This window comes from Aotus nancymaae, unplaced genomic scaffold, assembly GCF_030222135.1.
Source record: "Aotus nancymaae isolate 86718 unplaced genomic scaffold, 86718_ANA_hifiasm-v0.15.2.pri h1tg000038l, whole genome shotgun sequence".
Lineage (NCBI taxonomy): Eukaryota > Metazoa > Chordata > Mammalia > Primates > Aotidae > Aotus > Aotus nancymaae.
This window is the reverse complement of record NW_026988452.1, coordinates 6,778,960-6,800,556: the sequence shown is the minus strand read 5'-3', so window position 1 is coordinate 6,800,556 and position 21,597 is coordinate 6,778,960. Positions and strand designations below refer to the sequence as shown.

Here is a 21,597-nt window from a genome sequence, read left to right as displayed (position 1 = left end):
TACCCACATCTCTCTAGCAGCTGGCCACCCTGAAAAGTCCTGTTCACATTTGTCAACTATGAGAGCCCATTTGTAACTCACCACAAATGTGATGAGAATCACATTTCTCTTCCAAAGAGACAAATGTCTCTTCCAAAGTAGGTGGTGGACCAGAATAGATGCAGCCCCAGAATCTTCTTAGGAAAACTTTTGGCTCCTGCAAACTCTTGCTGTTTCTCTTTCAACCTCATCCACGTTGACCATGGTTACATATACATATTTTAATTTTATCATTATAATAGACCGTGTTGAGAGCCACAAATGCCCTTTCACTTTCAGTGGAAGAAATCTAGACCAGATAAGGGTAGATCAGAGATATGTCAGCGTGCAGATGGCGGGGAGAGGCAGTGAGGAGAAGGGAAGTGAGCTGCGCTTCAGAGTTGTGTAGACCTAGATCCTAGACCTGTTCCTGTCCTCACTAGCTGCCTATCCTTGGGCCTTCATACACAACTGGTAAAAATGAGGCAATGAAAATGCCACACAGACTGCTGAGATCATAAGAGGAAAGAAAAGTTTCAGTATTGAGCTCCACAGCCAGTGAATTACATAACCATCTCAACTCAACATCTGTTCATTCTTTCCAATGAAGTTAACTGTTATCCCTACTTCCCCAGTTGTAATAATATTTTTATATAAAAGGTAATGTTCTCTTATTAATAAAGTGAGGAAGCATCCAGGAAATTGCCTAATGGTGCATAGAAGTTCAGTAATTGTTAATTCCTTCCTACTTTTTTTCCTTCTTATTCAAATGTAAGAATACAGGAGTAAAAAAGTAGAATCAAGATAAATATTCAAGCTTCGACTCGTCATACAATGTCTTTTCTTGTGTGTGTGTATGTGTGTGTGTGTGTGTGTGTATTCACTGACAAATTCATTCAATCTTAGTTTTATTTTCTCCTCAATTCATTTGTTTTTCTTTCAAATTACCCTCTGTCTATATGAGAAGGAAAAAAATCATGCTCAGTGGCTCCATTTGGTTTAGCTAGCTTTATGTGACTTCAGAATGTTAGAAATTGTCTCCACATCATTACTTCACATCAAAGAGAAGTGGCATGTGAAAGTAATGAAAATACATCACATATTACGTTTTTATTTTTAATTCTGCTATGGAGCATTGACTTCTTCAAATCATTATGATTTCTTAGATTTTGAAGCCACAGGTGTCAATAGTGGCACTAAGGGTGTAAAATTTATGCATTCCTTTGATTGTGGGACTCAATATTCCACATATGATCATTCAGGCCATTATTTATGTGTTTAGTCAGTTGCCTTTGCATTGAATCAGTACATGAAACTATGGCTAAATTGTTATGCTTCCACACTCCTGTTATTACGTGTGTTTCGGTATATGATGGTGGACACTTCTGGGTTACATATGTGAGGTAAAAGAGACAACAGAAATCTGAGGCATCTGTCAGGATAACTAAGCATTCACAGAGGCTGTCATGGGTCACCTGGGGAGGCATGGTGAGAACTTATTCTATAAGGAGTAGGCAGAGGCCAACGTCAGCTATTATCAGGGAGAAGTCCGGAAGCAACATTATAAAGGTCAAGAGGCACAGCTAACTTAGTTCTTGTCCAGATAGTTTCCAACATCTGCTTTGAGGAGACTATGCGGATATGAACAGCCAGTAGCAGGGACAGAGAGAGTGATTCCCAGAATCAGCTTTCCGCCAGCCACCTAGGTCAGGCAGGTGTCTGATGGAACAGTATCTGACCTGCATTGCAGGGTGACCTGGGAATTTGGAGAGTTCTGGATGTGGTCACATTAGACCATTGGTATAAAAAGCAAGGTCAGCCATGTGGGAGCCCATATATAAAGATCTGTATGCACACTCAAACCTGGTGGCCATGCAGGCTTTCATTCTATGGAAGGAAGTCCAGTCCTTTCCATAAAATGAAAGGGGTGAAGCCCTAGTATTCTCTCAGCCTGGACACTTCTCCTGCCCAGGCCTGGGCAGGCTGATCTTTCCTGATGGACAGTGATGTACTTTGTATCAAGCACTTCACTGACCACAGGGGAACCAGAGGTTAAGGATCCACCATTTCATGTCAGTTACCACAGAATAGAAGAGGAGCTGTCCTGTTGTAATAGATGCTCTGAGAACAAGAAGGGGACAGAGGAGAGTGGAGGGTTCTGCAGTTGTGGAGCATGGGAGGGTATATGCACAGGAGGCTTTGGAAAGTACTTAGAGATGGTTCATAGAAAGTAAGACTGTTTACCAGTTGAACAAGAAAGGCAGGGAAGGCAGCATGAGCAGCTCTCAAGAGGCACCATCCAGCCACCCTTACCAGGAATCATAAATGATCTGATAAAGGAAAGGAGGAACCCAAGGTTTCATGTTTCAAATAAATCAAGGAAAGTAGGCAAGGGTTGCATCTTGGAGAGCTGCTTCAGTGGCCTTCATATGATTGTTTATTCCTGCGTTAGTGTATATTTGAGAGCAAGCTGCTGCATTATTAGGCCTGTTTTCATTGTCTACCCTTTAGTTTAAAAGCACTGACTGTGTCACTGTTCCTACTGTTTGCACCATCCTTAGCCCTTAAATTCCTCTGGTCTGCCTTGGCACTGAAAACCGTCCATTGCTTTTGCTCTCCTCTCTCCAGCTTTGAGACCCTTCTGTGACATGCTTATTTGACCTACTCTGGGCTCTGCACAACTCTTGATGCAGGCATCCCTCACAGGCTCCTCTCCCAGCCATGCCCCTTTACTGGTGGAGGTTGAGAGGGGCCCAATAGCTAAACCTGGAAAAGCAGAGACCTAGGAAGTGTTTGGACTATCATGCCTGTATTTACCTTTGAATTACTTACAGATATTTCATATAATCCAAGCAATATTTATGGGTATTTCTAGATATTTCTATTTTTATATATGTAGTTACAGATTTTAAAAAAAATTTTTCTCAAATCATAGTAAAGAGTCTTTTTTGTCTAATCTATATTAATTTAATCAAATACATTATAGGAGTAATCCTTTACTTATATAATCTGGAAGCAGACTAATTCTTAACAAGAATTATGACTGTTGTTCACTGCTGATTTAAGTACTGTACTGATTACATTTCTTTTCTTATACTAGTTTATATTTACTCATTCTCCAAATTATTTTTGTAGTTAAGTGGTCTCAGTTGTAAATCACCATTTTATCCTGTTTTATCTTTAACTCTGACATTACATGAAATTGGATTGAGGATTCAGCAATGCCTCAGTGGCAAAATCTTATCAAAATGAGTCCAGCCAATTATTTTACAGATATATGTAATTAATTTCATTTCTTTAAAAAAGCAGAAGCATGCCATTTAGTGTAGCAGATTCAGCCACTAGCACTGAGAGAAGTTTTTCAATGTTTTCTTCCAACATTTATGTACAGATGTCTTTATGCTCCCATATTTGGCTCTCTGCACAAGCTCACTTATCCATAGTGGTAAATGACACCATGGTCATAAAACAGCCCACTGCCTACCACCCAATCAGTGTTGTATTGGCTTGCCTTGATCCATTCCAAATTCCATTTGAACATCATCACTAATGTTTTTAATAATTTTCAGCTGTAACTCATCAAACTGTCCTAGATTTAGCCCAGAACTTCAAATGCCCAGGGAAGAACTGATGACTTACGTGATGAGCTAGCCCCATGTTTTCCCAACATCTCCGTATCCCAAGAGCCACATCATTCCAAGGGGATGACTTGACCTGTTTCCAGAGACTTCATTTTTTTTATCTGCTTTTTGTTACAGTAGTTCATGAGAATAGTTTAAAGACAGATGGTACTGAAAGTTCTGCAACAGAAACTGTCTCATCCCAGACTCGCGTCTGAAAGGCAACACTTTTGTCCTCTTTGTTTCTTCTGTCATTTATTTCAGCATTTCTAAATGCTGTGCTCCTGCTGCTGTTCATTGACTTTGTTGGCCTCCCGCTACAGAAGATGAGGGTTCAGCTCTCACGTCTCCAGCAACACTCCTTGTTCCTTTCCTCCTTGCTATCGCCTTCCACAAAGAGTCATATCACAATCTCTGCTCCCTTGCTTCCTCCTCCCAAGCGGTTTTATCACAATTTTGTAATACATGGCCAATTTATGCACTATTGTGACTGTTAACTTCTGATTCAAGTATTGTACTTTTCTTAACAATCTTACACAGATTTTATTTTTCCTCAAATTAAAAATTGCCTTTTTCACTTCCTAAACTTTTCATTTATCTATAATTATTTTCTTCAAATGCCTTCACAGATTTGTGAAATGCCATATCTGTTATAATATCAAAACCTCAAAGGTATCAATAAACATTTTTTTTTTGAGACGGAGTCTCACTCTGTCTCCCAGGCTGGAGTGCAGTGATGTAATCTCAACTCACTACAGCCTCTGTCTTCTGGGTTCAAGTGATTCTCATGCCTCAGTCTCCTGAGTAACTGGTACTACAGGCATGCGTCACCATGACCAGCTAATTTTTGAATTTTTAGTAGAGCTGGGGTTTCATCATGTTGACCAGGCTGGTTTCAAACTACTGACCTCAAGTGATCCGCCCACCTTCACTTCCCAAAGCACTGGGATTACAGGCATGAACCACTGCACCCGACTAGTTTTTGAATTTGTAGTAGAGACGGAGTTTCACCATGTTCCCCAGGATGGTCTCCAACTCCTGGCCTCAAGTGATCCACCCACCTTGGCTTCCCAAAGTTCTGGGATTACACGCATGAACCACCATGTGAGGCTATCAATAAACTGTTAAGTGCTACTTTTCTGCAGCTCTACTGCCTTACTTCTTCTTGACGCTCCAGTGTAGGGGCACTGCAGAGTTATCACAGTGGGATGCCGCTCACCTCTCCTCTGTGTCAGTTGTCAGTTCTTCTGCTATGTACTCGATCTGATATTTTCCTTTCTTGATTTAGTCCCTCATTTTTCTGAGTCATATTCTCTAGCAGTTTTCTAAGAAAAGGTATGTGTAAAGTAAATATTCTGAACCCCTGAAGATTGGAAAGTATCTTTAATTCTACCTTCATACATGTTAATAATTTGCTGGGGCATAAAATTCTGGCTTGGAAATCATTTTTCTTCTCAGAAAATTTTAACAGCTTTTGAAATTTCATCTTCGTCTAGTTTCCAAGTTGCTATTGAGAAATTCAGCCTTCCTATCATCTACTGAATTGCTTACCATATTTCCACTAGCCTTTTATCTTCCAAATATATGTTAAACTCTCGTCTACTCTTGCTATTTCTCCCATAGCCTTGTTCTTTGGAGTATATGTTTAAAAAAAAAAAAATCCTGGACTGTAATTTTAGTAGGGTGTTAGTAGGACTAGGTGGGAAATTCTATGATCAGTCTGCCATCGTTCATTCAAAGTCCAGTGGCATCTTTGTTTCTAGATATTTAAACCCATGCACTCCCTTTGCATACACGATGATACTATTCTATTAGCAACTCTGAGAGTACATAGTACTAGTTCCATTTAATGATTTAGCTGAGGTTCCAGGAATACGAGTAGTTTTCTTAAGTTTAAAGAGCTAGCCTGAGACAGATTCAAATTTAAAACTATGTTTTTCCTACTCTACTCAGGAATAAGGGTCACATGAAGCAATGACTTTGTGCTGGGGGTCACTAGTAATAAAACAAGTCAGACCATGGCTTCTCCATATCTTGCTACAATAAACTAATGCCACTGCTGTGATGTGAATTATTCCTTTGAACTATTCTCTGAGCTGCAAAATGCAAGCTTTCCTCTTCAATCATTCTCGTTATTCCAGAGTGGAAATTGGAACATCTGAAATCAAATAATTGCTGGTGGTCTGGTTCATACAAAATGGTGTACTACATAAGAACAGACAAGGGAAACTGAAATCATGGTGTTTGGGTCTGAATAAAATACACACACACACACACACACACACACACACACATAATGATGCTATTTCAGAGTCCAGCACACAATGAAATAACTTCTTTGAAGTTTTTACATAAATTCCCACATAGGACACAATTAGCATTCTCTAATTTGAAAATGAAAAATAAGTAATTGCTTTCAAAGTTCAGTCTTTTGAAAGCATAGCAGTCTTTCAGCTAAGTAGTTATTCTCAAAAAGGAAAAGTGACTTTTAAGTGAGTATTTCTAAACAAGCATACATACCCAATAATTTATAGTGTGTTTACGTGTCACTTCGACTTTCCGGCTGTGATTATAACAGCAGACACACATTCTGTTAAATGACGCCTTCCTGAAGGAAGTTTTCAGGTAATACCTCCTGAAGGGTTTCTAACTCTTTGCTCATTCAAGGCTTTGTCTGTTCCTTTTCCAAGTTGCACGCCAGGTTCTTACCCTTCCTTACTTTATCATCCAATTAGCCCCATCCTCGTGTAGGTTAAACAACCCAAATAAAGGGAGGAAATATTTAGGACAAGCAGTGAAAGAGTGAAATCTGGCAGGACCTTCTCCAACCTAGGGCAAATGTTTTGCCACTTGGACCTCAGGCGTCTCATGTTTGAAACGAAATACAAATAGATGTTCCAATTCCCCCTTTCAGCGCTTGCACACTATTTATGCATCATTGATGAACCAACTTCCATGAATTATCTCAAACCAGTCACCATTGCTTCAATTCATGAGTGACCACAAAAAAATGTGCTCATTAATTTATTTAATGTACGTTTATCAGGCATCAGGCTCAGAGCTGGGAATACCGAGGCAAATTAACAGACATAGTCCTTAACCTCATCGAGTTCATGGTCCAGAGAGAAAGGCAGAATAAAGCAAACTTTCAAATAAATAAAAACTGTGATAAATGATGTGAAAGATAACCACAGAGTGTTGGGAGAAAAAAATAATAGGAAAAGGATAATTTAGACAGGAGTGGGAAATGTTTTCAAGAACGCGTCATTGAAATGACAAGAGATCCAGACTGAGGGGTTGCTAGCCAACTGAAGAGTGATGGAAACAGCATTCCAAGCATATGAAGCAGCATGTGTAGGGAGCTGAGGAATTAAAGAGCTCATGCATCCAAGGAACTATAAGAAGACCACATGGCTAAAGCATGGTGAACAAGAGGGATTGGCCTGAGATCAAGTGAAAGGTGGGCTCCCAAAGCATGCAGAGCCTCGCCAGTATGATCCGCATCTTATAATACATCGGAAAAGCAAAAAGATGTTCAAGCAAGAAGTGGGGGTGATTTAATTACAGTTTTAAAACATTATCCCGGCCACTGCACACACAGTGAGTTGAAGGAGGGCAAAAACAGGTGGAGCGGTGAGAGTGGCTAGATGGTGAGGCAGTCGTGGAGAAGAGGGTGTCTTTTGTGGTCTTAGGACGTCCTCACTTTGGGTCTGTGGCCAGCTGTGATATACAGTGGGGTATCTTGACTTCATAGACATATTCATGCCTATGTCTCCCCTCTGAAAAGACTGACTTTGTTGAAATCCTGTTGTCTCTCCAGGTCGTCGTCTTAGACGGCATCCTACATAATCCGTATCTGATCCATGAGAATCACACACTTGTTGGACTCACCAACTCTTTTCCTAACAAGCTTTTGAAGTGCAGGCCTTATTCACACAGCGGTCTCCTCAGTAGGCCGACAAGACCCCTGGCCATCCACGTCTTTTATTTTTAGGTTTTTCCAAGCATGGGTGTGGCCACAGCCACATGTCTCACAGACTCCAAGGGATATAGGCCAAACTGTTAAAATAGTCTTTCTGAGAACCTCTCAGGACTGAGGACACAACAGAGCACCCCCATCCTTCTCATCATGGTAAAGGAGAAGGGATAAAACTGATAGTGCCTCAACAATTCTGCAAAGAAATCCTCTCTTCACCACCTCCCCTTTTTTCCTCTTTTCTAATACATGAAGTGCTCGGTCAACTAAGAGTGGCAAAAATCCATTTTGGCACCTTTTTTGAGACCTGCCTGGGAACCTACCATCTTACTTTGAGATATCAGAGCAGATGGCACCTCTTGTCCTGCATTCTCTTGTCTTGGACTCGATGAAGGCAGAACATACCCATCTTAACACCCTCTCTTAACCTTTATCCACCCACCTTCTGAAATAATGAACAGCGGTGTCCAGCACCTGCCACCTTGCTGAAGCTCCCACACCCTGCCTTCTTGTTGGGCCTCCCAGTTCCTCTCCAGTGCTCCTGCCTTGGGCCTTTGTGTGTGCAAATACCAGGATGGCTCTCTGCCTTTTCTTCTCTGCCTTCTTTCTTCTCACTCCATGATAGCACCCTCTCCCAAGAAGCTAAGTGACACTGCAGCCGCAATTTCAGTATCATTCACATCCTCTTCCTCTTTCCCCAGACTGGGTTTGGCATCTGATCGAGTCCTCTCTCCCCTACTTTAGAAGACTGTCAGCCCCACTCTCACACAGACCTGGTGTTCCCCCTTAAACATTTTCCTGAGAGTTTATCCAACAGCTCAGATCCTGTGATAGAAAGACAGAAGAAAATTGGTGAAATTTCAGGACTTGTACTACTCAGTAAGACACAGAAACGTAGAACTGGGTAACCTACATGAAAAGCAAATAAAATGGAATTTACTAGCTTGAATTGAGAGAACAGAGGGCATGGAGGAGGCTTAGAGTTGCTGGATTAGTGAATAGGAAAGATGGGGCGAAACCAGAACACATACCTTAGGTAGAATATATAGGAGAATGCAAAAGAATCTACCATATATATAGTTTTTTCTATTTTGAAAGCCTCATGAAAAAGTCATAGGAAAGAATTACCTGGTTATAGAGGGAATCTCATTTTCTGTGATTTTAGACTAATTGGCAGGAAAGGGCAGGTTGTATCCTAACCAAAGTTTGCCATGTGCCTGACAGGAACAAACGCTAAGCATGGACTGCGCTGCAAAGCCTGTAAGATGAGCATCCACCACAAGTGCACAGATGGCCTGTCACCCCAGCGGTGCATGGGCAAGCTGGTAAGGGCTTGTGCCAGGGGCGAGGCCCACACCTCCCTGCGAGGGCACTCGCCTGCCGCAGTGAGATCACTCCCTCCAAAGTCCTTCCCTGAAACCCTGAGCAAAGCACCCCAGAACTGGCCACCAGCTTGGCTTCCTAATTGGCATAATCAGAAAACAGATAAGGAGCTTTATCAACCTAATCAGTGATGCTCCACTTTGAAAGGGAGTCGGGGTCATTAATGGAGCTACCGGCTTCTCCCAGGTTGGCACTTTCTCAGTTTTAATACTGAAAGTCCCACATCCTGGGACTGTTCAGGTTTTAAAAGTGAAAGTCATGCACCTCAGGAACCCCCTAAGCCCCAGGCAAACTAATTACTAAATAGTAATGGTTGGTCACCCCAGTGCTTTATTGGTTGTCAGTTCAGTGGGTAGCAAGAGAAGACAAGAGCTAAGCCCCCAAAAAAGAGGAAAGAGCAATAAATATCTGCACCACTTTAACAGAATCATGTTGGCCAAACCAAGGGAGATTGAATGGCCCTTGAGATGGCTGTTCACACCATCTCAGGAGGATGGGCTTCAGTCCTGATGCCACACACTGATTAAGAAGCAATTCAGACCAGGCACAATGACTTATGCTGGTAATCCCAGCACTTTGGACATCAGGGTGGGTGGATCACTTAAGCCCAGGAGCTTGAGACCAGCCTGGGCAACATGTCGAGGCCATGTCTCTACAAAAAATTTAAAAATTAGCTGGCTGTGGTGGTGCGTGCCTCAGCTACTCAGGAGACTGAGATGAGAGGATCGCTTGAGCCTGGAAGGCAGAGGTTTTAGTAAGCCATGATTGTGCAAGTGCACTCTAGCCTGGGTGACAGAGCAAGAACATTGTCTCAAAATTTTTTTTAAAGAAAAAGCAATCCAGAGCACATTTGAGAGTATTTGAAACTAGGATGGCCAAAGAATTCTAGAAAGGACCAAGAATGTCTACCCTAGAGAATAATCAGACAGACATCAACAGCTGTCTTCAAAAAATTTTAGACCTATCACATAAAACAGTAATCCTATTATCCTTTGAGGCTCCTGGGGAAAGACCTAGGATCAGCGGAAACTAAGTCTTAACAAGAAGAGATGATGTCTTGCCTCTATGGTTAGTGCATGCTCCTTCACCCCCTCCCATCACTGACACTGTACCGACAAAGGACACCACTTGCCAGGAATATTAGAAAGGATTCTGGAAGACTAGTAGGGACTGGGCCACCAAGTTCCCATCCAGTGATGGAGTATAGTAAGTCCAGGTTCTTAGTTTATCTACTTACTCTGATTTTCAATGTCTCTTTTCTCAAACCTCTGCCCCACCTGCTTCCCCTTCTCCTTCCTCAGTGGTGATTCCCATAAGCCAAGACAGACCACGAAGGAGAGGTCAGAAAAACAGAAAACAGAGTCCAGAACACAGAGCAAATGATTCTGGGTAAAGATCTTCACATATACAAGAGCCTTTAGGCCTCCCTCTGAGGCCGACTTTCCCATGCCCAGGCCTTTTATTTATATTATTTTAAAAACCACAACAACAAACTGTGGTGAAATAATATTTGGCAGTCCGCTTGCAATCCAGGAGGCAAAGAGGATCTGGGGTGCAAAGGAGGATGCCATGCGCTGCAGGAGGAGGACAGGCAGGACCGGAGACGCCAGGGTCAGGACCTTGATTTCTGGATAGAGTGTAACTTGCTTGTTGCCACCTATACCTCCCTGCCTCTATGTCTCTGCTGGGGTTACATTATAAAATTATAGGATAAGTCAGCATCTTCATGGGAAACAGGAGCATGCTCCTGGAGAAACCAATTGGTTTTATTTTGGGGGCTCTTGTATGGTTTTCTCCATCTCATCAGTGACATTAACCCCTTGCCTTCCTCATTCTCTCTCCAGCCAAAGGGGTTTCGGCGTTACTACAGCTCCCCCTTGCTCATTCACGAACAGTTTGGCTGCATTAAAGAAGTTATGCCCATTGGTGAGTTGGGACATTGATGGGTTGAGTTGCGTTTGGAGCAGCAAAGTTAGCATTAATGGCTGCTGTCCTCCCAGGGCTATAAAACCTGTGGGGCATCTCTGTGTGTTTGTTTGGTGGCTGTTTGGGGTATGACTGTGTTTTGCTGGAAGGGAAACATAAAATGGACCACATATTCCAGGAATTTTCATCCTATCTCTGATGAAGCTCAAAAAACACCTAAGTCCCAAAAGCTACTGATTAGTAATCCCACCATCAGCAGCATGCTGTAGTGAAAGAACATGAAGCATGGCACCCCCAGACCAGGCTCAAAGCCCAGCTCCCTGTTGACAATGGTGTGTCTTTGAACAAGCTACTTGACCTGTCAAGCCCCACAAAATGAGAACAGCAATTGTTCCTTTTCATAATTGCTATAAAAATAAATATAGGTTATATACCAATGCTTAGTGGAACTCAGTGAATATATTATTTTCTAATGAAGATGAAAAATGCCCTATTTTTATTGATAGTTCTGGCTTAGATTTCTTCTTCAACAATACCTTTCAGTTTACTTTTATTATTTTTTTCTCTCTCTGAAAATCTCTACATTTTTGCTTTTTTTAGGGGGGCAAGTTTTAAACTAGAAATTTTAAATTAGAAAGCTTTCAATTAGAAATTAATGAGGCCTAGTAGTGACAAGCTGTTTCTAAAACATCTGCCTTCTACTGCAAACTTTGTGTCTCAAGGCTTTGTACCTTGGTGAGCACAGCCTCCCAATAGAGGAAATAAACCTGGTCCCCGCAAGAACCTTGCAATTAGAGACAAATAACAAAAGAGGAAACCCAATCAGGAAGAACTGGGAGGCAGAGTACTAGTTAGTACATGGCAGGACCTGCAAATGGGAGCATGCTGGGTGGGGGCGCATCGTGAGGAAGGCATGGCCACGAAAGCCCTGTCTACCCAACGGCTAAGCTCCTCTGCACAGCACCTGCGTCTTAGGTGCTGTTCACCCAGGAGACGTGGTAGGCAATTGGCTGGGTCCTCTCAGATGAGCTTCCTCAGATGAACTTTTTCTTCTGTTGCAGCCTGTGGCAATAAGGTGGACCCTGTCTACGAGACCCTCCGCTTTGGCACCTCCCTGGCCCAGAGGACAAAGAAGGGCAGCTCCGGCAGTGGCTCTGACTCGCCTCACAGAACCTCTGTAATTGTCCTCTTCCTTCCTTGGTTTGTCTGTGGTGATCTTGGGCAGAGCAGGCCTCAGGCACTGCAGTATGGGGATTCCGCCTAACTGCCTCATGAGGGTGGGTCTGTAGGGAGTCAGGCACCCTCCAAAGAGAAACCCACAGTGCTTTGAACCACTAAAGTTTCACTTCCTGTTGCCAGCACCCAGGGATTATTTTACTGTCCCACCCAGAGACCATCTCCTTGGACTCATGCCCCTTGACCCTTCCCAGGGACCCCCTCTCCTTTACCCTCCAATATTAGATATTAGATAACATATGAGTCAACACACAGAAATGTTTGGCTCAAACAATGGTCAGGAACTCGGAAGTCCTGGCTATTTCCAGTTTTCCTTTTAGCTACATTCCAGTTCAAAGACACAGCTATTTCTCACATCTTTTGTCTTTTCTCTCTAAGAGAGGGCACGCCTTTTGATTTCACACAAAAACTGCCCTCTCAAAGGTACTTGAACTATGACTCTGTGGGCACTTAGCCTTCTAAGCACCTCTCCTAAGTCTTATCTGACTTAAACTGACTGTTCATGCATCTCTGTGACCTGTTATCATCATCTTGTCTCTGGTTGTTTCAACCAGAATTTCTATAAATGCGCCAAGATGCCATACAACTCTGCAGCCCAGGCTGAAAGCCACCATTCCTCCAGCAAGGAGGCAAGGACCTTCCACTTCACGTGGCCACTTAGGATAGCCGGCACCTAGTTATCAGTTCCATTGTCACAGCCCCCACTGGACTGCAAGCTTCCAGGCAAGACACAGATGAGCCTTCAAATGGTCTGCCCCACTGAGTGCTCTCAACATCAAGTGATTAGGTGGATTGTGGAAAGAGGGGCAGGGCACGTGCCTGGGAGGGGTTCTCAGAGACTAAGTGGAAGCAGCTTCCTCATTGGGTGCAGGTTAAGCCACAAAATGATCTGAGATTGTAGGCAGGTGAGTAGGAACGTAGGTCGGGTAGGTGAGTAGGTAGGTTTATAGGTCCTCTGACTGATGCCACGTGACTATCCGTGAAGACATCTTTAAACTCACTGAAAACCCTGTTCTTCTTGCATCCACTGATTTCTAAGAGGAAAGAACTGAAAAAACATGTTTACTCTTTTTCCCTTACAGTACATAAAATTAACGTCAGATAGTTCTTTCTTCTCCGCGGTTAGCAGACATGAATGAAGAGCCCACAGTTAACTAGCATTGTAGGGATGCAAAAGAACAGGAGGACATAGCTTTGTGTCCTTAGAATTCACAACTTACTTCTGAAGACCAAATCAATAGTGAAGAAATCTGACAATGGTGGCATTGTTGACCGTTTTTTTAAATAACACTTTTATACGTCTCATCCTATTTTATTAAGATTGAGAATGTAGCATACATGTGTTAAGGATATTATAATGACTGTGTCATATGAGTACTGAAGCATTTCATAGTAAAGATGAAAAATGTTTCACTTCAGTAGACATTGCCTCAAAGCAGTGAGGGGATAATGTGTGACATTTTAAGATACCTGATGACCTCCTTAGGGAGGAGATCGTCGTCATTTGGCATCCAAAAGACAATGCTAATTCTTTTACTGAAAGAAGGATTAAAATGGTGCTAAATGTGATGAAAATATACAAAGCATACATGGGTATGATTTTCATATAAATAAAGGCTGCTTACGTTAGGTGACGATAATATACATAACATGTTTAGTGCAGAGCCTGACATAATTGACACTCAATAAATAGAAATTGTTGCCGTTTTATATTTTAAGTCATTTTTTAAATTTTTTTTAGAGATGGGGTCTTGCTATGTTGCCCAGGCTGGCCTCAAACTCCTGGAGTCAAATGATCCTCCTGCCTGAGTGTCCCGAGTAGCTGGGATTACAGGTGCATACCACTGCACCCAGCTGTTTCATTTTCATTACGCATCTAGGCCTTAGCTGTGTTTTCTTTGAAGCTGAGTTATTATGAAGTTAAACAAGGGTGTAATCCATTAACAAGGCAAATATGTCACCTGAGAAGGGCAGTTCCCAGAGACACTCATGCTTGGGCAGTGTTAGAAACCCCTGACTTACTCAAGGGTACCTCCCTGTTCTGCTCAGCCCCTCTCCTTCTCCAATGTGTCCTCCTCTGGCTCCTTAAGTCGAGTGTTCCCGGGGGTCTGCTTTTGCTTGGTCTTCTTATTCTACTCTCTTTTTGGTTGATCTCTTTCACATTCCTTCAGTCCAAGCACCGTGTCAAAACTGATGACTCCCTTAGATACTTCCTGTTTCCCAAGCACCAGACCAGTCCTACAGATACTGCAAAATCAGCAGGTTCAAACTAAACTTACATTCCATTAGTTTGAAACAGAGATCCAAAAATGCTAATTGACTCCCTAACCCCAGGTACCATGTGGCAACTCCTTTCTCAGGGGGCGACAAGGGCCATTGCTGTCAATAAGTTGCTTGCCCAAAGCCACACAGAGCTAACTCTCAGCCTGCAACCATCTCCCCTTGCAAGTCAAGACTGTAGATGCCACCCAGCAATCAAAGGAATAGCACAAACAGAACTGGTCGGAGTAGAGAGATCTCTGTCCACTTTGACCAGCATTCTGAACAGGCCTTTCTCCTATCTTTGGTGAGAACCAATATGTCAACCCACTCCAGTGCACGCCTCTCCCATGCTTGTGTGAGGCTGGCATTGGTGGAAGGGCAACTGAAAAGCCAGCATGTAGAGGCAATTGCAGAGAGACGGCTCCCCAGAGATGGCTCTGATCTATCCGCACGAGCAGTAGATGGCTGCTCCTGTGCTTCTGAGCTTTGCTCAACTACAGCAAACAGACCTCCATGGAAACATTCCATAGTAGGCAATGAACATGTCAGCCTCCTCATTTGGGGCTGCCGCTAAGAAGCAGCAAGACCACTAGAGGGACAACTGGGAGTGTCCAGTTTGCTCTCATCTCTAAAACAGCTTTGTCTCTAGCAACATCTGTACCCTACAGGCTGGTTTTAGAGGCAAAAAGCATAGTTTTCTGAATGTCAAAGGGATGTCCATTTATCACTGTCTATTACACTGGCACTGGTTCCACCAGTAGATATTTGTTGGAGTTTTGCCCTGTGAAGCCATTGTTCTGAGAGCTGCGGTAGACAAAGACAAACCAAATTGTACCTAAATATCTGTCACTTCATTCTTTCCCCAAAGTCCAACTATCCTCAAGGGAAGAAAACAGAAACAATTGATTGGTACTTTAAAGCGATTTTGCTTCCTGCCTGCAGGTCAGTAATAATGAACTTCAGCATCTTGCATTTTTTATTTATTTTTTCATTTTTAGTATTTTTATGTCCTAAAGCTAACATATTCCCATGTAGCAAAGCTTTGTTCCACAAGTTTATTTTCTTCCAGGGCTGCAGAGGCATTTGTTTTACATTGTTGAGAAGTCACTGCTTGGCTGCTTCCAAATTGTTATGTTTTCCTTAATGTACATTCAAATGTTCTAAAATATAAAAGGCTTGACGGCTTTGGGAAGGCTAGAAGAAACCAGATTCAAACAATATTCTGGGAGTTAGTTGGCTACTTTATGAATAATCTTCAGTTTCATAAGATTAAATTAACATAAATGAAATTCTCTGCAAACCGACTTCTGTACAGAAATTGTGAGCTTCAAAGGGAGCAGGGTGTGGGTGACTACAATTCCTATGACTTTTGTTTTCTTCTTTCTGCTGCATCATGATATTAACAGCATTTGAAAAAATTTTAAAGCTAAATTGTAACAAAAATCCATCTCTGGAGGGTGGTACTAAAGGGCTCTAGAGCCGGCTAGGAGAGCTTAGAAGATAACTTGTCCCTTTCTGATAAGATATAAATAAATAACTTTTTAAAATATGACTGTCAGACCAGGTGTGGTGACTCATGCCTGTAATCCCAGCACTTTGGGAGGCCAAGGCAGGCAGATCACCAGAGGTCAGGAGTTCGAGATGAGCCTGGTTAACACAGGGAAACGCTGTCTCTACTAAAAATACAAAAATTAGCCAGGCATGGTGGTGCATGCCTCTAATCCCAGCTACTTGGGAGGCTGAGGCACGAGAATCTCTTGAACCTGGGAAATGGAGCTGAGATCACGCCACTGCACTCCAGCCTGGGTGACAGAGCAAGACTCCATCTCAATATATATGTGTGTGTGTGTGTGTGTGTGTGTGTGTGTGTGTGTATACACATATACATGTATCACGCTGGTGGCATGAAATCGATCACTGTAGGAGTTTTACTCCATGGAACTGGCGAACGCTACAAATCAGGGTCCAGCTCTGAGCTGGTGGTTAAACAATTATCAGCACAGCACTGAGTGCCTCTTTCAAAGGGCCAGGTGACCCAACTCTGTCTACCTGGCTCTGTCCTCTTCGAAAGAGGAATTTAGGGGGCCTCTGAGGACACTCATAAATATATACACACACACACACACACACACACACGCATATACATATAACATATATAATATATATAAATATATATGCACATGTATATATTTATATATCTTATGTATATGTGTATATATATGTATATATGTGTATATATATATTTATGACTGTCCTCAGAGGCCCCCTAAATTCCTCTTTTGAAGAGCATAGAGCCAGGTAGACAGAGCTGGGTCACCTGGCCCTTTGAAAGAGGCACTCAGTGCTGTGCTGGTAAATGTTTAACCACCAGCTCAGAGCTGGACCCTGATCTGTAGCATTCGCCAGTTCCATGGAGTACAACTCCTACAGTGATCCATTTCATGCCACCAGTGTGATAACCGTGAGACTCTCACCAGCCCATGGAGATGCTCAGCACACCAAGGAATAAAGCACAGTACTTAAGAGCACGAGCTCTGGAGGCAACACCTGGGATTCACAGCCCCAGCTCCACCACGTATCACTATGAGGCCTCAAACAGAGCTACTGATTCTCTCTGGGCTTCAGATTTCTCTCTGAAAAATTGGTCTATCATAGGATTAATTTGGGGAGTAAATGAGATGGTATCTATGAAGTCCTTAAAAACACTACATGGTAAATGATCAGGCACCATTAGCTATTTAGAGTGATGTTATTGTTCTTATTGTTGTTTTTGTTCTTGTTATTTCTGTAACCTAAGTGGAAGAATGATTGTGATTTACTTTAAAAAGTCAGGATACATTTTATCAAAACAATTAATTTTGCCGCAACGGGAATGGTACTTAACTTGTACCTCAGTAGTGCATCCCTCCATAGGGCATCCCACTCTCTAAAACTCGTATTTAGTACACCTATAGAAGGAAATAGAGTTTCACTGAAGATCTTAAGTGATAGGATGTGGGCAGGAGTTCTGATTTCTCTCTGTTGCCTATTCCTGGGAAGAAGCCTGGCTGTGGCCTGTGCTTCTAGCCATTCACTCAGCACTCACTGAGTACCTACCACTGCCAAGCCTGAGCCTGCCACAGACACCTGAAGGGAGGCACAGTGCCCACGAGTGGACATAGCTTCCTCTAAAGTTAGCCAAACAGCCAGGACGGCAATCACTGGGTCCTTATGTGTCATGCAAATTCTACCTAAGCTCTCTTACTGACACCAAAATCCCCGTTCAGTTGACTCGCTGATATAACATTGCTCATCCCATGCTCTTTCCTCTTTCCTCCAAGACTTCAGATCTCGTGGAGGTTCCTGAGGAAGCCGATGGGCCAGGAGGCGGGTATGACCTAAGGAAACGCAGTAACAGTGGTGAGTGAGGGAGTTGGCACAGCACCAATGTGGTCACGTGAGTCAGGGTCAGCGGGCAGGTCAAGCTGATTTCCAGTCCCCGTTCCTTCTCTGCTAGCTCTGGAATTTAATCAGGGCAAGTGTTCAATGTTCTGGAGGGAGAGTGAGCATTGTTTCTGGAGCAATGTATGGAGTATATATACATTACATATGTATATACACTCTCATAAAGAGTATATATTATATATGTAAGTATATATATACTCTATGAGAGTGTATATACATATATGAGTTGTATATTAATATATATTATATATAATATGATATATATCATATATACTCATGTACATTATATATGAGTATATATACTCATATAACATATATGAGTAAATATAATATACATATTGAATATATATATACACATATTCACTCAGCTCTATTGGGGTTTAAGAGTCACTTCCAGAGCTTTTTGTGAATACGTCATTTTCTCCACTGAGCTAGATTAAATTAGCAAACCATACCATAGAGAAGCTAATTTGTGCCTGAAACCAAGTGGTGGTGGGGCCAGGGAGAGGAGTGTGACCCTCACACTTGGCTCCTTCCCCAGCAGAGACAACTAAGAAGCTAAAAGAACTAATACGTACAATCCAGCCAAACATTCTGTATTATAACTATTTAATCTTCTACTAGTTTACACCTTAGTTATAATAATTTGTAAAATGTTTGTTAAACTCTAACTTCATATGTTCACTTGCTTACATTAAGAAAGAGCCACCTCGTAATCCAGAGCTTAAAGACATGTGACCAGACCCTTACGGATGAATTCCTGCTGGGCCTTTTTGACATCAATAACTGCTTAACCTTCACTTGTTTATCAAAAAATATTTATGAAGCATTTACTATCATCAGCAAAAGTGTATCAGTCACAGTCCTGCAGGACCTGCATTGCATTGTTAACTTGAGCTGAAATTCTCATGGCATTCAGCTCCAAGCTCCAATCCCAGCCCCTGCCTTGTCCAGCCTGGATGCAGAAATTCTTCATTCAATGCCACATAGCTGTTTTGTCAACAGCTGTCTGATGAGATATCGCTTTCACTTCCTTCACTCTGGGAATTCATTTATGTCTCTTCTCTAGTTAGGACTGTGCCTGTGTGATTCCCACAAGGCACCACATCCTCAGCTGCCCCATGACTTTCCTTCCTAAATAAGCGCCAGCGTTCACCCTGCCCCGCCTTGCCAGGCCCACACACATCTGCTAAAGCTCACCACAGGGGTAAGGATTCTTTGGCATCACATGGGGAAAGCTGTACTTTTAGATAACACAAACAATCACTGAGCACTTAGCAGTGCCCTTTAGAAAGACAAAGTAGAGTGTGCCGGCTTCAGGGCGAACCTCATAGTGGTCAGCAGCACAGCAGGGCCACCGCAGCCCAACTGTCTGGAATTGCAGGACCAGCAACTGAATTTAAACAGCAACCTAGAGTTTCTAGAGTTTCAGTATCTGGAGCTCTGACTCACCAGAGACTTGCATGTTAATGCTTCAAGTGTGGTCAGCTGCTCAGTCCTGAGTCTGACCTCTGCCTTGCTCCTTCCCCTGACACTCCTCACCCACATCACTGCTGGCCTCCTCCTCACTAACTGCACTGGAAACATTTGGTCCTTGGCCCATCTTTGCTCCAGAGGCAGACTGCTAGACTTCACTTAAGGATCGTGTGATCCTGGTCAGTGACCTAGCTTCTCTCTGCTTCAATCGCCTCATCTCTAAAATGAAGATAGTAACACCAAATCCACGGGGGTCTTATGATCTTTGGATGAGATAATGAATGTAAATACTATCCATACATCGATGACTCAAACTTCATCTCCAGTATCAGGCTTCCTTGCTCCTTCCAGATGCCTATCGCCTATTGGACATTGCCATCTGAATGCAGAATAGTCATCTTAAAGTTACCGTACCCAAACGTTACTCTCGATCCCCTCACCCAGCCACACATCCAGACCGGCTCTTCCCACAACTGTCTCTGCTCAGTAAATGGGAACTCCATTCAACCAGTTGATTAGGCCAAAGTCTTTGACATAAGCCCTGACTCCTTCTTCCTCTCACACCTCATATCTAATCCATCAGCAAATTCTATCTGCTGCTTCTCAAAAGTATGCCCAGCATGTGCTCACTGCTTAACTCTCTGCCTCAGTCATCCTGGTCTGGCTCTGTCTATGCTGTTGCTCACCAATTCTTTGAGGAGTTAGGACTCAATTTACACTGAGGATTTCTTCTCTCAAAAGGTGGTCCTTAATAGGATTTTATAATGGGAAGAGCTATATTTAGCAATCATTGATATGTAGCATCACTGCTATTAACAAAGCCGTCATACAGTCATAAACCGTCAGAGATGCAGGTAGAGCCTCACTACTCTAAATGCTCACGTGAGCATCATTTGAAAGCCTGTTAGAAATACCAAGTATCAGGCCATTCCAGACCTGCTGAATCAGAATCTGCATATGAATCTGTGCTTCAAAGCGTCACTAAAGTTTAAGAAGTAGGATTAGAGGTCACTTAGTCCAATTCTCTCCCCTCCAATACTCACACATGCACACCACAATACACCCCATATAGATAAGGAATCTAAGTCACAGAGTCGTGCACACAAAGACACCAAGTTGATCATTTTCCATGTCTTCCATGTTAAGGGGCATTTTCACAGCCTTATTCAAAGAGATCTGTTGAAAGAACTTAGCAAGCAATAAACTTCCAAAAAGTGTCGGAGATGTATTAACAATTCTTTTGATCAGCGATAGTTTTCTCTACAATGCGCACTGAGAAGCTAGGCTGATTAATTATGCAGCCGTTGGCTTCAAAACACTTTCTTTGACTGACTTTAATGTCTTGTCCATGCAGTTTGAGAAGCAACTTGGAGAAAACACTCTATGTATGTGGTCCAAGTTCCCACAGATCTTCTCAGTCATGCAAGGAGGGAATTCAGAAGCAGTGTCTGGATTCCAGTCACAACCAGTTCTGCATTACATGTTTCATTTATGTCTTTAAAAATATGCAGTGCATACAGGTGTTATTTCTTCCAGCCAGGTATGATGTCAAATTCCTTGAGGAATATCTCCAAAGCCACCTTGGAGGGAAGTACAATTCATACTAATTTCCTTACTGCTAAGAGTACAGTCTCTGCTTTCTCTCTTATAAATGATCCTTGGCAGGTCTGAGTGTTTCTGATTGTTGTTGTGAACACTATTCCTGGATGCATCATAAATATACATGGGGGAAATTGTTGGTCCTCACCTTTGGCTTAACTTCTAGAAACTTTACTCATAACAAAGTAATGAGCAAAGAGAGAAGTAAAATCTCCCCTAAAGTAAAATCTGGCCTGCCTATTTCAGCTCCTAATGGCAAGTAATAATGTTATTGGCTGCCTTCAATAATTGCATTTCAGAATGACTGTATGTGATCACAATTTTCCTGGAAGAGAAACAGACAGAAGAGGACATAAGCAATACAAATTCCTAGAATTTTCTTCAAACAGGGCTGGATTAATCCAGCCCTTAAGGATATTACAAAACATCCTCAGCCACTTAAGGATATTACAAAATTGAATATTACCTCACTTTGCACTAAAGCAAAGAAATTTTGTTCTAAAATAAAAAAGGCAAGATTATATCTGGAAAATGTACACTAGTCTTTAGCATGTATTAATTCAATATCTCAAATTTTAATGCATCACAAAAAAAAAAGAGCAGATATTTTAAAGGTTAAGTAGGCAGGTGCCCCTGGTTTCAGTACCACTCCAGTGG

The 21,597-nt window shown here is 42.4% G+C and overlaps 1 protein-coding gene across 2 annotated transcripts in view; it reads left to right on the top strand.

Annotated features, from left to right (window-relative positions):
• STAC (SH3 and cysteine rich domain) overlaps nt 1-21,597 on the top strand; it is a 150,763-nt gene that overhangs the window by 79,635 nt on the left and 49,531 nt on the right. For both annotated transcript variants that reach the window (XM_064360068.1, XM_064360067.1), the window contains exons 3-6: nt 8,839-8,939; nt 10,842-10,923; nt 11,985-12,100; nt 17,742-17,820. In XM_064360068.1, the coding sequence (XP_064216138.1) occupies nt 8,839-8,939; nt 10,842-10,923; nt 11,985-12,100; nt 17,742-17,820 (378 nt within the window). The remainder of the gene's footprint in view (nt 1-8,838; nt 8,940-10,841; nt 10,924-11,984; nt 12,101-17,741; nt 17,821-21,597) is intronic.